General features: G+C 37.5%; 2 protein-coding genes across 2 annotated transcripts; both read right to left on the reverse strand.

Moving 5' to 3' along the window:
• Positions 1 to 13,697: 13,697 nt before the first annotated feature.
• On the reverse strand, positions 13,698 to 14,886 carry LOC149957544 (uncharacterized). Its single transcript, XM_090167083.1, has 3 exons — positions 14,872 to 14,886; positions 13,950 to 14,191; positions 13,698 to 13,902 (listed from the first exon to the last, which is right to left on the reverse strand). The coding sequence occupies exons 1-3, from the start codon at positions 14,884 to 14,886 to the stop codon at positions 13,698 to 13,700; spliced, it is 462 nt and encodes a 153-aa protein (XP_090023209.1).
• Positions 14,887 to 15,470: 584 nt separating this feature from the next.
• LOC149957545 (uncharacterized) lies at positions 15,471 to 15,971 on the reverse strand. Its single transcript, XM_090167084.1, has one exon. It carries the CDS (start codon positions 15,969 to 15,971, stop codon positions 15,471 to 15,473), a length of 501 nt encoding a protein of 166 aa, XP_090023210.1.
• Positions 15,972 to 18,407: the final 2,436 nt, after the last annotated feature.

Here is an 18,407-nt window from a genome sequence, read left to right on the forward strand (position 1 = left end):
TTCTAATCACCAGATTCTCTCTCTCTCTCGTTCACGGGTTGCTTTCCCCCATCTCAATCACCAGAATTTCTAATCACCAGATTCTCCCGTTCACGGGTTGCTTTCCCCCAACCCCCCATTCACTGGATACTTTATCTCTCGTTCACCAGCTCCTTTCCCCCATTGCTTTCACCCCTTCTAATCACCAGTTGCTTTCCCCCATCTCTAGGCAATAAAAACAACCATAATTGTTATCTCTCATACTATCGATCCCAATCGCTAGAAATTGGCTTTTTCCCCATTCGCTATAAATCGCAGCAGTTTGCCAGAATTAGTTTTATCTCTCCGAAATAATTAATGTACCCAAAATTGGACCGCCAGTTTATTATTCTTTTTAGGGGAATCTCTATGGGAGTTTAACATTACAATAAAGCTAAAAGGTCCAGTTTGGGGTACATTTGGTCCGAAATGGGGTACATAGGGCCGAAAATGGTGACTTTGGTCGTTTTTGGGGTACATTTGGTCCATTTTGGTCACATCCCTGCTTTCCCCCATCCCCATTCTCCAAAATTAGTTTTCCTCGCGCAGATATCTGGAGATTAGATTTTTACCCGTTTGCTTATCGCTTTCGAACCCCTTAATTTCTAATCTCTAGGCAATAAAAACAAGTTATTTACATTTAATTTTTTATTTTAGAACTTTGTTTTACATGTTAGTAGGTACTATCAGATATTCCATTAGATGGTTATCTTGTACATTACACAATTAAAACAAATTAAAGTAGTTAAGTTTACAGGCATTTAAATGGGGTGAAACGATCTCCTGCAACTTTTAAAAGTTCTAACTCACGTATTTGTAGTGTTTAGCAACAGTATCGTCTGACATCCGAGGGACAGTCACAAACGTCTTCTTCTGGTACAGGTGAGAAGCTTTTGTCAGAGACCGTAGTTGCTTTTGGCGTCGGGGGAATGTCCCATTCTAGCGAAAGGTACTTTTTTTCCGATGGTGAATTATCCCTAGCCGGACAGTTTGGAAAGAATCTAGCATGTTCAAGTTCTGGTACGTCTCCTGATTTCCATCCTTCTAATACACCATGGCATTTGTAACATCGTACTTCATCGCCCTGCTGAATATAGTAGAATCCAGCCTTCGCTAGTTGCTCCTTAGTGACGTGCGGATTTTTCCAGTGACGAAACGTTTCAAGTCGATACACTTCAATGTCCATAGCTGATCTAGACCAAATACGTTCTATAGTTTCAAATGATACATTCTCTAAGCCTACATTTACCCCTAAGTCTACTAAACCTAATTTTATCAATATGGTTAAATTTCTACGCTAAAATTATCAATATAAACGCTTTTTTCAATATGCAAATTGTTTTAAATATGTCTAAAAATATAGTCTATTACCAAGAAAAAATAGTTACTTACTTTACGGGTAGAAATCCTTTTGTCGAGCTGTAGAAAAGACTGAGCGATCCGTCAGCAGGTCTTTACTCGTCAATGCGCCGTAGAGAAATGACGCACGGAAGATTAATTTATTCCTATCTTGTTGAGAATAATTCATCACGTGATCTAAACTTCAAATAACCCTCAAATTCTATTGGCTGTCTCTCTCTCTGACAGTTTAAACTGCCTCTAATGATTGACGGCACATATTAACCCACTTGAGTATTTGGAAAAAACCCTTTGCTACTCGAAGGGGAGTTTTGGAAATACCACGTTGACGATATCAAAATCGAGCTCTCACTTCAAAATGTTTACGGAAAACAATCCTCTTGGAAAATTGAGTTACGTAGAAGATTGCTAAAAAATGGCTAAGTGTTATGTTTTTTTCAATAATGAGTCTTATTTTTTACATTTTAAAGTATTTATTAAGAGTGAAAAATCCTATGACTACACTGACGGCATATCTTAAGTACCGGTGGAAAAAAATCCATTGCTCAAAGTTCAGTTATCTTATTAAACGTGCGCGTGCACAGAAAAATGAACGAGTCACGTGATAGTAACTTAATTTCTACGCTAATCTTACCCCTACTAGACCTAATTTCTGTCTAATACATTTCCAATATATATATATATATAAAAGAATGCCTAAAAATTTCATTTTAAATATAATAAAATAGCCTAGCTGATTATTATTATTATAACTTACTTTTCAGCGTGACCTTCAATGACTATTCCCAATGCTAAGACTCTTTATTGAGATAACTAAGAATTGATTCCCATGACTACCCTGACGGCATATCTTAAGTACCAGTGGAAAAAAAAATCCATTGCTCAAAGTTCAGTTATCTTATTAATCGGGTGCGCGCGCACAGAAAATGAAAGTCACGTGAGAATCGGTACGTCACTGAAAATAGTGGAAGTTTCATCACTAGAGTTCTTTTATCAATATATTTAATTAAGGATTATTTCAAAGTTTAGATGGCGCCATGGTTCTCAAAGCAGTGATATTAAAAGATCTCAACGGGTTGAATTGGAGAAACGCTAAAAATATTTTCGACATATTCATTCTCCCTGAGTATAAATAAATAAATAAATAAATACATTCTTGGCATAGTAGTAGGATTTTAAGAAAAAAATTAAATACGGAAAATCAATTATTTTATTTTAAAGGTTTTGTGATTTCTCACCAAACAATTTCAACATCTTCAATGTAGGCTATCACATCAGGGGCATCTCAAAAATCTTTTTCCTCTGATCTCCTAGTTTCTGCCTCTGTCTTTAGTATTTATAAATATTTTCCTATCCATAAACCATTTCCTAACTGGTGGACATTGATAACACTAAAAGTTTACTTATAATAATATGCTGAAATACATTTTCCAATACGCAAAAAATTAAAGCTAGACCTAAAAACCTGTAAAGTGTAAATAGTTAAGACTAAATTTCTAAGCCTAGCCCATGAAAGTACATTTTCCGTAAATCATATCCTAACATGAATGCATTTGTTAAGAATAAATGTTTTTTTTTAAAAATATGCTAATTAATTTCGTAAACAAGCATAAATTTTAGTTCGCCCTTCCTCCAAAATATCTAATAGAGCTAGTACATTCTCGATAAATATACATGTTCTTGGGGAATAAGAGACGTTTTTTTATCAAAGTAAGCCAAGTTTAAAGCTTATTGTCATTGGTTCCATAACAAAAACCACATTCGGATCAAAATAATTTTTTTTATTTTTTTTTATACAGATTTTTTTTCATTTTTTTTTGCCTTAATTTCAATTTTGGGAGTCGGTACCCGTTTCACCGAAGATGAAGATGCTTCGTTTTATTCAGCGTTGGGTAAATCGCCGTGTAAACTTTTACAGATAAATCTAATTTATAAAATATTGCCAATTGAGGGCTTGCAAGTTAGTTTGATTATAGGTTTTGAGTGTTAGAATAGAAATAACGCTAAATACAGGGTTAAATTCAATTCAAAATAAAAGACCATGACAATAAAAAATAACCTTTAAAATATAAATCGCGAAGAAAATGAAGTAACGCGACTTTTAAAATTAGTATAAAATGTTTAATCCCTCTGAAAACGTGAAAATTCATATAGGACAAAACCCAAATACATGTTTACTGAGCTTAGCACTCTACTTTTTCAATCCTCTATTCTCAATGGTGGCCTCTATTTTTACCATCGTCTGCTTCGTAAACTTTATGGATGCATTGGAAGGGCTCAAATTAAGCTAAGTGGGTACACTTCTTGTTTAATTTATATACTTCTAACCATATTAAAGTATCAATTTTAATAAAAGGAATTCAACTTAAGTGTTGTTTTGCTATCTGAAATTCGAAAACAAAGAAGGTAGTACAGGGTTGATTTTAATATTTTTTTAGAAATAACTTAAGTATACAGCGAAATAATCATTTGTGGTATCTAATTTTTTAAGTGCCCACATACTTCTCATCTCGTATAAAAGAGGGTCATTTTTGTAATATAAAACCATTCCATTCCTGAAATCCGCTACAGGAAAAAAGTTGATTAAGCTAAGCAATTTACGAGCGACGTCCTAGCGTACTTGTAATTAAGAAAGTAAGTACTTAGTTTTACGATTTTGCTTAAAACTATGATTTTAAATCGATAAAGTGAAACACGTAAAGTGTCCCTGACCAAAATTGTTTCACAAACATCTGTACCGTTTAATAAAATACGAGTATGATGACGCTTTCTAGAGCCCTATGTTCGATAATGATTCATTAGGAAAATTTGAATATAGTTTAAATTTTTAATTACTTATTTTTGGGTTGACTACCAATTTGGAGGACTACTGTTTTGATTTTGATATAACTAAATTTGATTGGTTTTCGAAAAGTTTTCTCTTCTACCCCCGCCCCCAGTTTATAATTATGATGTCAGTTGTAAATTGTTTTTTTCGAGTATAAAAAGGGTAAACAGAAAAATTGAGAGATAGTATTAAGAAAACAGCCAATTCGAATTGTTTCGGAATCGGCTCGAGGAACTAAGTACGTAGATATACGTCAATTGTAAATTCTAAACTTTGTATATATATATTATATTCAATCATTCATTCTCACTAATTTTATAGTAATGGATCCTATTTCCATAACTTTGGCCTCGGGAAATGAGTACGTCGGTACGACTACCGAATCTATGATTTGCTTTCACTGCGGCGAATGTACGGAAGAATTGGCAGTAAGAGGCGGAGGACTCTTCTTTTGCTGGGGTCGAGAGTGCGCGCATTATCAAATGGGAGTAATTTTTCGACATGGTAATGTCTATACCAAACACATCCCTGGGCATCTTATAAAGGAGTTCCCACCCCATCTCCGCTGTACGTACTGTGGAAGAAGAGGGTCGAAGAGAAGCCGTCGACAGGAGGAGTGCTCAGCGTTCGATTTCATGGGATGCTGTCATTACCCTAAACCTCCCAGAGACCGAACTGTAGTTCGTTTTATAAATAGATAAATAAATAAATAAAATTGCGAATAATTTACAAATAAATGTCTATTGACTTTTCTTCATCCTATAATATAAGTTTATTCCTAAATTTTTAAGCTTATTACAATAAGATTTCTTTAAGAGAGAGAGAGAATTGCTTAAATTATTAAGTTAGGGTTATAAGTCAACATGATAACTTATATCCTGGGTATAATTTACTAAACTTTGACTTGATAAAGTAGGTAATATATGATTCCATCTAAGTATACAAAAAAAATGCTTCAATCTTTCAATAACTTTATTTAAATTACATTGATTGTGGAAAGGCATAATTTAAGTATGCGAAGGATATAATTTACTAAACTTCAATAACTTTTCGAAAACCAATCAAATTTAGTTATATCAAAATCAAAACAGTGGGCTCTAGAAATCGTTATCATACTCGTATCTTATTAAACGGTACAGATGTTTGCGAAACAATTTTGGTCAGGGACACTTTACGTGTTTCACTTTATCGATTTAAAATCATAGTTTTAAGCAAAATCGTAAAACTAAGTACTTACTTTCTTAATTACAAGTACGCTAGGACGTCGCTCGTAAATTGCTTAGCTTAATCAACTTTTTTCCTGTAGCGGATTTCAGGAATGGAATGGTTTTATAGTACAAAAATGACCCTCTTTTATACGAGATGAGAAGTATGTGGGCACTTAAAAAATTAGATACCACAAATGATTATTTCGCTGTATACTTAAGTTATTTCTAAAAAAAATATTAAAATCAACTTAAGTACCCCTGTACTACCTTCTTTGTTTTCGAATTTCAGATAGCAAAACAACACTTAAGTTGAATTCCTTTTATTAAAATTGATACTTTAATATGGTTAGAAGTATATAAATTAAACAAGAAGTGTACCCACTTAGCTTAATTTGAGCCCTTCCAATGCATCCATAAAGTTTACGAAGCAGACGATGGTAAAAATAGAGGCCACCATTGAGAATAGAGGATTGAAAAAGTAGAGTGCTAAGCTCAGTAAACATGTATTTGGGTTTTGTCCTATATGAATTTTCACGTTTTCAGAGGGATTAAACATTTTATACTAATTTTAAAAGTCGCGTTACTTCATTTTCTTCGCGATTTATATTTTAAAGGTTATTTTTTATTGTCATGGTCTTTTATTTTGAATTGAATTTAACCCTGTATTTAGCGTTATTTCTATTCTAACACTCAAAACCTATAATCAAACTAACTTGCAAACCCTCAATTGGCAATATTTTATAAATTAGATTTATCTGTAAAAGTTTTATTTTAACATTTCTAATATCAAATGGTTGACAATATTTTATTAATTAGCTTTATCGGTTCGCTGTAGTCGCGTTACCATGTTATCTGCGTCCGTGCGAAACGGAAATCAAACGAAATTACCTGGCGAGCGAAAATAATAATTAGTGCACTTCTTGTATTATTTATATACTTTTGCTATGGTACACTTGATTATAAAAATTTATAAATTACCAAACCCCTCCTCCCACCTCTCACCGTTTTTAAGTACCAAATGAAGTTATTATTTCAAGTGATTTCTGATTTGGCATAAATATAGGAGCGAGCATTCTACATTTTTACATTCTTCGTAATTACGAGCAAGTTTAAGGGCTAAATATTAGCTATGGAAAATAACGTGGATATGCGTGTAACTAAAGCAGTTCTTAGGTTTTCTTTTAAGCCTGATATGCCAAACGAAAAACAATTTTCGTTTAGAACGTTAGAAATAATGTTAAGAAAATATAAAAACTGGTATTTACGTGAATTGAACCTGCAAGAGGACGAAGGTTACATCGACGTCCATCTAGCTACCCATGTCGTCATTGAGAAGATTTTTCAAAGATTGTATATTTATCGAGAATGTACTAGCTCTATTAGATATTTTGGAGGAAGGGCGAACTAAAATTTATGCTTGTTTACGAAATTAATTAGCATATTTTAAAAAAAAAACATTTATTCTTAACAAATGCATTCATGTTAGGATATGATTTACGGAAAATGTACTTTCATGGGCTAGGCTTAGAAATTTAGTCTTAACTATTTACACTTTACAGGTTTTTAGGTCTAGCTTTAATTTTTTGCGTATTGGAAAATGTATTTCAGCATATTATTATAAGTAAACTTTTAGTGTTATCAATGTCCACCAGTTAGGAAATGGTTTATGGATAGGAAAATATTTATAAATACTAAAGACAGAGGCAGAAACTAGGAGATCAGAGGAAAAAGATTTTTGAGATGCCCCTGATGTGATAGCCTACATTGAAGATGTTGAAATTGTTTGGTGAGAAATCACAAAACCTTTAAAATAAAATAATTGATTTTCCGTATTTAATTTTTTTCTTAAAATCCTACTACTATGCCAAGAATGTATTTATTTATTTATTTATTTATACTCAGGGATAATGAATATGTCGAAAATATTTTTAGCGTTTCTCCAATTCAACCCGTTGAGATCTTTTAATATCACTGCTTTGAGAACCATGGCGCCATCTAAACTTTGAAATAATCCTTAATTAAATATATTGATAAAAGAACTCTAGTGATGAAACTTCCACTATTTTCAGTGACGTACCGATTCTCACGTGACTTTCATTTTCTGTGCGCGCGCACCCGATTAATAAGATAACTGAACTTTGAGCAATGGATTTTTTTTTCCACTGGTACTTAAGATATGCCGTCAGGGTAGTCATGGGAATCAATTCTTAGTTATCTCAATAAAGAGTCTTAGCATTGGGAATAGTCATTGAAGGTCACGCTGAAAAGTAAGTTATAATAATAATAATCAGCTAGGCTATTTTATTATATTTAAAATGAAATTTTTAGGCATTCTTTTATATATATATATATATTGGAAATGTATTACACAGAAATTAGGTCTAGTAGGGGTAAGATTAGCGTAGAAATTAAGTTACTATCACGTGACTCGTTCATTTTTCTGTGCACGCGCACGTTTAATAAGATAACTGAACTTTGAGCAATGGATTTTTTTCCACCGGTACTTAAGATATGCCGTCAGTGTAGTCATAGGATTTTTCACTCTTAATAAATACTTTAAAATGTAAAAAATAAGACTCATTATTGAAAAAAACATAACACTTAGCCATTTTTTAGCAATCTTCTACGTAACTCAATTTTCCAAGAGGATTGTTTTCCGTAAACATTTTGAAGTGAGAGCTCGATTTTGATATCGTCAACGTGGTATTTCCAAAACTCCCCTTCGAGTAGCAAAGGGTTTTTTCCAAATACTCAAGTGGGTTAATATGTGCCGTCAATCATTAGAGGCAGTTTAAACTGTCAGAGAGAGACAGCCAATAGAATTTGAGGGTTATTTGAAGTTTAGATCACGTGATGAATTATTCTCAACAAGATAGGAATAAATTAATCTTCCGTGCGTCATTTCTCTACGGCGCATTGACGAGTAAAGACCTGCTGACGGATCGCTCAGTCTTTTCTACAGCTCGACAAAAGGATTTCTACCCGTAAAGTAAGTAACTATTTTTTCTTGGTAATAGACTATATTTTTAGACATATTTAAAACAATTTGCATATTGAAAAAAGCGTTTATATTGATAATTTTAGCGTAGAAATTTAACCATATTGATAAAATTAGGTTTAGTAGACTTAGGGGTAAATGTAGGCTTAGAGAATGTATCATTTGAAACTATAGAACGTATTTGGTCTAGATCAGCTATGGACATTGAAGTGTATCGACTTGAAACGTTTCGTCACTGGAAAAATCCGCACGTCACTAAGGAGCAACTAGCGAAGGCTGGATTCTACTATATTCAGCAGGGCGATGAAGTACGATGTTACAAATGCCATGGTGTATTAGAAGGATGGAAATCAGGAGACGTACCAGAACTTGAACATGCTAGATTCTTTCCAAACTGTCCGGCTAGGGATAATTCACCATCGGAAAAAAAGTACCTTTCGCTAGAATGGGACATTCCCCCGACGCCAAAAGCAACTACGGTCTCTGACAAAAGCTTCTCACCTGTACCAGAAGAAGACGTTTGTGACTGTCCCTCGGATGTCAGACGATACTGTTGCTAAACACTACAAATACGTGAGTTAGAACTTTTAAAAGTTGCAGGAGATCGTTTCACCCCATTTAAATGCCTGTAAACTTAACTACTTTAATTTGTTTTAATTGTGTAATGTACAAGATAACCATCTAATGGAATATCTGATAGTACCTACTAACATGTAAAACAAAGTTCTAAAATAAAAAATAAATGTAAATAACTTGTTTTTATTGCCTAGAGATTAGAAATTAAGGGGTTCGAAAGCGATAAGCAAACGGGTAAAAATCTAATCTCCAGATATCTGCGCGAGGAAAACTAATTTTGGAGAATGGGGATGGGGGAAAGCAGGGATGTACCCAAAAATGGACCAAATGTTCCCCAAAAACGACCAAAGTCACCATTTTCGGCCCTATGTACCCCATTTCGGACCAAATGTACCCCAAACTGGACCTTTTAGCTTTATTGTAATGTTAAACTCCCATAGAGATTCCCCTAAAAAGAATAATAAACTGGCGGTCCAATTTTGGGTACATTAATTATTTCGGAGAGATAAAACTAATTCTGGCAAACTGCTGCGATTTATAGCGAATGGGGAAAAAGCCAATTTCTAGCGATTGGGATCGATAGTATGAGAGATAACAATTATGGTTGTTTTTATTGCCTAGAGATGGGGGAAAGCAACTGGTGATTAGAAGGGGTGAAAGCAATGGGGGAAAGGAGCTGGTGAACGAGAGATAAAGTATCCAGTGAATGGGGGGTTGGGGGAAAGCAACCCGTGAACGGGAGAATCTGGTGATTAGAAATTCTGGTGATTGAGATGGGGGAAAGCAACCCGTGAACGAGAGAGAGAGAGAATCTGGTGATTAGAAATTCTGGTGATTGAGAGAGAGAGGCGCGGGTGGGGGAGGAACGGGAGAGGCGCGGGTGAACGGAGGGAGCCAAGCTACAGCTTTGTGTCTATCTGGTGAATGAGAATGAAATTCTCAATCACCAGATAGTCACCCTTCTCTCTAATATTTCTTGGCATTTTTTAAGGTGGCCATTACCAATGGTGTTAATGTAGTAATTAAGACAGTGTTCTAAAAGTTTTGGTCTTTCTACTTCTGGAATGACATCAATGCAAAGGTTATTCCAAATTTCAATAATTTTTTCATTCTCTTTGATTGACTGTTTGGCCTTAGGAACTCTATGACATATGTCTGGTTGTAAAAAGGAACAATTACTTCATAAATTTTTACAAATCCTTCATACACCTCGTGTCTGGTAGATAATAGCCCCCATCTGTTCTGATCATCAATCCATCTTCTCAGAGGAATGGCTACATTGTCTTTGGTTGTTCGCATGTTGGTGCTCAATACTCTTCCAAACTCAGACTTTCTGGTGAGGAACTGCAGAGTTGCACCTATTAGGTACATCAAAACTGACGGGCACTCTTCAATTTTTTTACTAACGTCAATTTGCATTAAATTATCTTATTTAGATCCATTTTCAAAAATCCTCCTTAGAAGAAGGTTGACTCCCACAATTCTTCCTCTTTCGTTGAGTTCATTGTAGCCCTGAAATAAGTATGTTTCAGTGACTTTACTATTTTTTCTTTCGGTTGTTCACCATTATTAATTAAATTTACCATTGTCGAAGTAAGTTTGCTTTCGGTCGTATTAACCAAATTGGTTTTATAATGCCTTTCATCTCACTGAGATCTCTAGGGTTTAATTTGGTTGTCCACGAATATTTTTGGTGACAGTCGTTTCTATTTAAAACCGATGATTTGAATTCATTCTGAGCTTCTTGAAGTAATGCTGGGAAAGTTTCATCTTAGTTGTCATCTGAACCATTAATTTCTTTGAGTTATTTCAAAATTATTTTGTAAACTGAGTAACTTAAAACTGAAATGAAACATACGTGTAATCATGAATTTTCTTTCTGACTTAATTTTCCTTTTTTATTTATTGGCGACTTGACCTAGTGTCTTCCTCAGGGCAGTTTTAACACTACGAATCATTCTCTCAAAAATCCACCCCACCACGCCGCACGTTCTACGTTGTATCGCCACTTGACCTTGTCTTTTCTAAAGAATTCTAAAACCTCGATTCCTCTCAAATTCTTCCAGAGCAAATCCCAATCCGCCTCGGCTCTCTTAAAGGTTTTAGCATTGTCGCTAATTACTGTCCGCACCATCCCTCGATGTGACACAAATCTTCGGAAACTCAACAAGAACGTTTCAGCCGATAAATCACTAACAATTTCCATATGAACAGCACGTGTAACAGCGCAGGTATACAGAGCTATGTAACACTTGGTTCCTTGTTTCGTCAAAAGTGGTCCACCAAAATCAACTCCGCAAACTTGGAAAGGTGGCGCTTCCGTTGTTCGTATCGTACGTAGCGGTGCCACAGTTGTTTAACATGGTTTAACTCTATATCTTTTACAACGGCCACAATCGTAAATTACTTTCTTTACGAGTTGTTGACCTTTCGGAATCCAGTAAGTTTCTCTGATTTCGACCAAAGTTTCGTTTACTCCAGCGTGATACAATCTGACGTGGTGATATTGCACCAAAAGTTTCGACAGGTAACTCTTAGAATCCAATATCCACGGATGTGTTTGACGATATGAAAAGTTTTTTCCAAGCAAGCGCCCACCAACGCAAAGAAGTCCATCTTCATCGAGAAACGGAGTCAACGACAGAATGTTTGATCCGTTAGGTAGATTTTTCCGTTCCCGTAGTTTTTCAAATTCAATTGCGAAGCTTTCCTTTTGATCTTGCAACAAACATAATTTATCCGCCATTATCATCTCTTAAGTGTCAAAAGGTCCTGCCTTCTAGATTTTTCTCTTCTTGTTCTTAAAGAGTCTTAAAATCCACGCCATTACTTTCACGACTCGTAGGAAAGAGCTAAATCTAGCTAAATCGAATAGCCGCTTCGAAACTGGTTCCACATTATTGACTAATACCGCATTTCTTATTTTCGTCATCCATTCGTTTTCCGCAACTTTCAAATCAGATTTTTCCATAACGCCAATGAAGTCATCTAAATTTCGTTCGACTAAGAAAATCGGACCATTCCACCTCAAGTAACTCAACGATAATTTTTCGATAGACATTCCACGAAACGTTGTGTCCAGCTTTATTTTAAGTTGTATATATGTTTTTAATTAAAATCATATGCCTCATGAGTCCTCCGTAATAAATTAAATATTTTTATTGCAACACCATGACAAAAATTAGTGCCTATATAGAACGATGTGTAGAATTTATAATGCACCCTGGTCGATATATGGGAGAGCAATTTTATGATAAGTGTTCGCCGACTGAAAAACGAACACCTAAGCGCAACTTACTATTTAGGTATAATAAAATCACAAACTGGTATTTGATTAAGAATGAAAAGAAGTTTAATAAACTGGCGAGTTGAAAGTTACAAAGTTAAAAATTTAAGTTAGTTAAATACTCAACAACCGAATACTAAAACGCACAAGTGAGCACCGGTTGTTGTCCGCTCTATTTCAAAAATCCAACTGAGGAAACGTGTCCTACCGAAACCCTTTCTTTGGTGCCCTAAAATTTTCGGGGTTCACGAAGTTCAGGAACGGGGGCTCTACCCACATTCTATACCCATATAAGGAGCGAAGAAGATAGCGCTGACCAAATATCTTTAAGCAAACCGGTGGCCTGCGTCGCCACGTTACTAGCGTGGAATGGGATTGCACCACTTGGTAAAATCCCTGTTAGAAAGAGCCCTCCGTTCCCTGGCTCGTTTCCCGTTTTCTTAAAGATAGTACGATACATAGTAACTGGACATTTTAAAATAAATACAGAAAATTATGAATTAACTTAATGCTAACAAATACTAAATAATTACTACGTCAGTTACAAATTATGGTTAAAAAATTAAGTTTAAATTATTGATAATTAGGGCTACAATTTTCAACATCTCCCGCCCCTTGACCAAAAGGTCAAGACCAACAAAGTCATTAAACATTTTTATTCAATTATACTCTAAATGATATAATAGTTGCATTGGCCGTCTTATTTGCGAACCATTTGATAATCTAATCATGCAGGACCTTACTACGCCGTCTCTGCTTTTCATGCAATCAACAATTGTTCCCATTTTCCACATTAGTCGCGGCATTTTGTCCTCTTCAACGAGGACAACATTTCCGACCTTTAGCTCCGGAGTGGGGTTACACATTGTTTTGTAGTGAGTGGATCTAAGTTCAAGCATGTAATCATGCCGCCAACGAGTCCAAAACTGTTCTAAAATAGCCTGTCTATGTTTCCATCTGATTTTTAAATCTTTGTGCGTTACATTAGGGGTCACAGACTGTGCGAAATTTTGCGCGGGTAATACCGTAATCTTTGCCCAACCAAAAAATGGGCAGGGGCCAACGGTACAGACTCGGCACTATCGTGATATATATACATGAATGGTCGCGAGTTTATAGCAGCTTCCACTTCCGCTAACAATGTCCAAATTTCATCGATTGTGAGACGGGATTTGGCCATGACTCTTCTGAGAGATGCTTTCACACTGCGCATGGCCTTCTCCCAGAAACCACCCCACCAACTCGCGTGGTCCGCTATGTACCGCCAAACTATGCGTTTTGCACTGAAGAAATCCGCTACTTCGGGACTCTTCATATTTTCCCATAATTCCGCGAGATCAGCGTCTGTGCGTTTGAACGTTTTCGCGTTGTCACTGTACATTATTTGTACAATTCCACGACGCGAGATGGAACGACGGAATGCCATTAAAAAGAATCAGTTGTCAAGTCGGAGACCACTTCCAAGTGTATCGCCCTTGTTACCGCGCATGTAAACAGGGCAATATAGCATTTGTCGCCCTCTTTCGTGTAAAGGGGTCCCGTGAAGTCTACGGCGGAGACCTGGAAAGGTGCAGCTGACGTTGTTCTCGAAGACGGCAAGGGTGCCATCACTGCCTGCGATGGCTTCGCTCTAAATATTTTGCAAGTGGGACATAGATGAACCATTTTCTTAATTACTTGTCGCGCTCTTGGTAGCAAACATGTTCTCTAATCTCTACTAAGGTGGCGTTTATCCCCCCGTGTAGAACTCGCTCATGGTGATGTTTAACCAGTAGCTCTGATAGCCGATGATTCGGATCCAATATCCATGGGTGGCGTTCTTTGTACGTGAAATTTTCACTGTCCAAGCGACCTCCAATTCGTACAAGTCCGTCGGCATCAAGCTGGGGATTGAGACTGTGTATTTTCGAATCCTTGGGCTATTGGTACTTGGTTCTTTAGATTGAGAATTTCCAACCTGTATTTTTCCCACTGCGCGCGAGATACCCAATATTTTTCTGCGCCAGAAATTTCTTCCGCGGACAATTGACCTTGAATTTTATCTTTCGTTTTCATATTTGAAAAAGCGCGCTTTACCCATGCCGTTATTCGGTATACCCGTAGGAGAGAACTGTAATTTTCAAGCTTTAAAATTGGCTCAGTAGGAAAATCTGCCGCAGTTACTAATTGAGCAACCTTCAGTGGGCGTTTCTCTCGCTCTATGGCTTCTCTGTCTAAATCCTCTTCTTTCACCTTAAATTTCTATGGTTCGTTTGGTCCATGGAACCATAGCTCATTATCCGCCAGATCATTAAGCTTCTTTCCTCGCGTTGGCAGGTCTGCCGGGTTCACTTTTCCCGGGCAGTGGTTCCAACAATCCGAGCCCGTCAGTGTTTGAATTTCCCTGACTCGGTTACCGATGAATTGTTTGTTTTCGTTAACTGGTCGCCTTATCCAGTGTAGCGTGATAGAGGAGTCAATCCACGTTTTTACCGTAGCTGGAGTGAAAGAGAAAGTTCCTAATAGATGCTTTACGAGTTTTGCTACAAGGACCGCTCCCATGAGTTCAAGTCTTGGTATGTCAATTTCTGTCGCGGTTTCTCCCTTTGAATTGTCTCACCTTCGACTGGATCATCTTGTTTCGGCGTGACGCGAGCCTTGGGTGCACGAACGAGGATTAAAGATTGTATTCGTCGTCGGTATAACGCAAGTAGACCACTCTGCGTAACCTTGAATTGAGGCGTCTACGTAACAATGCAGCTCGGTACCGCTTCGGCTTATGCCTGACCACCCGTTGAAATAATAGCGTGGAATAGAGATGGAGAGCGTCTCGGTCCTTTCCCGCTACTCCGATTCGGTGGAAAGCCTTTTCCACGTCTGCCGTTATCGCGACGCTCTTCTCTCCAAACTGAATCAGAACGCTGAAGAGTTCTTCAAGTAGGTTTGGTCCAGGCTCTAGGCATTCGTTCAGAGATGGAACATTTTTTCCCCATGGGATCCGGCATCGTAAACTACGCGCAGCTGGGTAGTCTCACTTCCCTTTCGAATTACAGGACTGTGAGGGATATAGTATACGGGGCCAGCTGTCTGCCATTCGTTAGGCTCGTCAACTCTTTCAACTATTCCAGACTGTATCTGCTCTTCAAATTCAAATAAAAATTTTATTTCGAGCTTTTTTTCATTGTATGCCATGAAAACGGACGGGTTGCTCTTAAGCTTCTATAACAAATTCTGGGTCCTTCTAAGAGCTACCCCGTAATTGTCAACCAGCTTCTCAACATTGGTTTTCAAAGGTAATTCTACCTGATAGCGCCCATCTTGTTTCGTTACGGTTTTTTCAAAAATGTTCAGGGATTCACAGTGCTCGCTAATTAAGGCCTCTTGTCCATCAACTATTCCCAGCGCCTCTAGGTCCCAGAATTTTCGCAATTGACTAGAAATAGCTTCGTCTTCGGTTATCCCGATGTGCAATACGGCTACTGTATTGACCGCTACCGCATCTTTAGCAAATGTTTCGTCTCCACCGGTGGGACCTTGAATAGTCCAGCCAAAAAGAGTTTCTGACGCTACGGTGGCCTTTCCTAAGCGCACGTTTCCTCCAGCTCTAATAATTTGCCACATGTAATCAGCGCCGACAAGAATGTCGATCTCTCCGCTCGCTTTATTCCTGAATTCATCGTCTGACGGCGTATCCGCTAGTTTGAGACCTCGTTTTGACATTTCGATAACTACGTCGCCGCTTGGTACCGAAAATACCGCTCCGCAGATTTCGCGAGTTTCAAGCGCGAATATAGATACTCGTTTCGTAGGATATTTTTCGTTGCTCAGCTCAATTTCCACCTTTCTACGCGTGTTAGTTAGAGGTCCATCTTCGCTACTGTCGAAACGGTAGATGCCGACTTGTATTTTCCAATTTCTTTCAGATTTAGCTGGAGCGAAAGTTCCTTACGTATGAACGAAAGATGACTTGCCCCGTCGAAAAGAACGCGAGCCCGGTGACGTTGTCCGTCCGCACCCGTCACCATCGCTTGCGCGGTTTGGAGGGGGATGACTGACATATAGAAGAACACGCCGCGTTACCGACCGTCGGTTTTACCGCTGAAGCCGCCGTCTGATTCGGTTGCGCGTTTTGGTTAGGATTTGCCATTTGATTCATTACCGGTTCACACACTGCAAAATGGTGTTGTTTACGACACTTTTTACACTATCTAAATCGACAAATTCCGGCCTGATGTTGAACCCGCAAGCATACAAAACACAATCGCTTTGACAGACAAATACCTTTACGCTCGGTTTACAAATTTTGAATAAAACTCCCGTTTCCGATCGCTATTTTTATCTAAACCAGATTGATGGGACCCTAATGGGGGTCTTACCGCGTAAGCTCTTTCTAGAGAAGTTATTTCAGTTTTAAGAAAAGTCAGGATTTCCTTCACCTCGCATTCCCCCTCTCGTTCTCTGCCAGCGCAACTTCTAGTAAATGACATAAAAAGCTCAGATGGTAATAAACCTGCTAAAATGTGATTCAAAAGTGTGCCTTATTGGTCCTCCGTAACATCGAGGGCTTCTAGACTTCTAACTTCAACCTCGCATGCATTATACAATTTTTTAAGCCCTTCTAGATCCGTGGCATTAGATACGGATGGTAGTTTTAATAAATTACCTGTATGCGTGCCTATAATTAGCTGTTTTTTACCAAAACTATCTTTAAGTATTTTTATGGCTGACGCGTAGTTAGCGTCTGATTAAGCTAAGCCACTAATAGCTTGGGAAGCCTCACCTTCTAAATAACTTCGTAAATAACATAACTTATCTTTACGAAACCGCCGTTCATTTGAATGAAAAAGACCCTAGAAGTCTATCCATTTCGGATATTGCCCTGAAAACTTTGGTATTTCCAATTCCCGTAGTCGAACCGGTGGTCATCTTCTTGTCTCGGAGTGTAGGGAGAAGTGGTCGCCGTCTTCGGAGCCGCCGCTCCTGCTGCCAACTCCACGCCGCTGGCTGGATGATATAATGCCGTAATGTAATTCATTAAACATCGTCTCGCTCGATTTTCAATTCAATTTCAATACAATTTTGTTTTACATGGGTTTTGGGGCTAAGCCATGGTTGACTTGTGAGCCCTAACCGATTCGATGTACTTGATTCATTGCCGCCGTTTCGTCCTCTTCTAATTTGGATTCTTCTAGTGTTTCTTGAATCTCGGAATCTTTAGCTCGTAACGTTTTAATTTTAAATAGTTCAATCCCGATTTATAATTTATCCTCATCGGGGTTAGTCTTCTTAATTTCCGCTTCTAAACTATTTACCGACTTTGTTAGCGCTGTACAAAATGTTCCACGCACGGAACTTAAACGTCTCAAGTTTTCTTCGTCCGACATTATCCAGTTTATTCCCGCCCAATTTAATAAAAAACCGTTAACTAAACCTAAAGTTCAAAACCTTCCCGGGTTTCCTGAGCAGAGGTGGGCAAAAATTGTGAGCAGCTGTCCAACATGAACGCTCATAATTTTTTACCTTGATTTTTCAAGTGAGCGAGTCTTCACGACAGGCGATCTTATTTTTTCTATCTTCAACTGAGCAAGCTCAGGGCGAACGCGGAATAGTTTTTTTCACTGGCGGATAAATCACGGCGCGGTGAGCGAGATCGGCCGATCAACGGGCTAATCTTTTCACTTTTGAGCGATAATCCCTCTAGCGGCGCGGCAGTTTTTCGTTGAAAGCGAATAGCGGGGCGTCGAGAAATATCTCCCTGATTGACGGAATTGGATGTTCAATTTTGAAAACTAGTAGAGGGCGAATCTTGATCACGCTGAGCAATAGCTTGGTTTTTCCCTCGAATATCGTTCACCGGGAGGCGAACCTTCATTGAAAATATTTGGTTTTCTCATCGATTTGTCTATTATTTTTTTAATAAGTGGCCGTTCGAATAATTGTTTACACAACGATTTGTCTATTCTAAAATTGAAAATATCTAGGCGGTAATAGAAACATTACTGTTATACTTTAAATATTCTACACTTTATAATTATTAAGCCTAGTTCACACTGTACAATTAATTGGGCCACTTATTTGTAAGCCTGATAATTGTATAGTGTGAACGAAAAAAGTGGGAACAATTGTTACAATTGTCCTGTTCATTGTATACAATTT

Source organism: Leiobunum rupestre, chromosome 2, assembly GCF_980474605.1.
Source record: "Leiobunum rupestre chromosome 2, qqLeiRupe1.1.hap1, whole genome shotgun sequence".
NCBI lineage: Eukaryota > Metazoa > Arthropoda > Arachnida > Opiliones > Sclerosomatidae > Leiobunum > Leiobunum rupestre.

Excerpts from the sequence above, each read along its gene's own strand:
- LOC149957544 (XM_090167083.1), bottom strand. Across the intron at positions 13,903-13,949 it reads TGCTACCAAGAGCGCGACAA|AGCGAAGCCATCGCAGGCAG; the intron begins GTAATTAAGAAA and ends CAAAATATTTAG.
- LOC149957545 (XM_090167084.1), bottom strand. The coding sequence starts at position 15,971 with ATGTCAAAACGAGGTCTCAAACTAGCGGATACGCCGTCAGACGATGAA.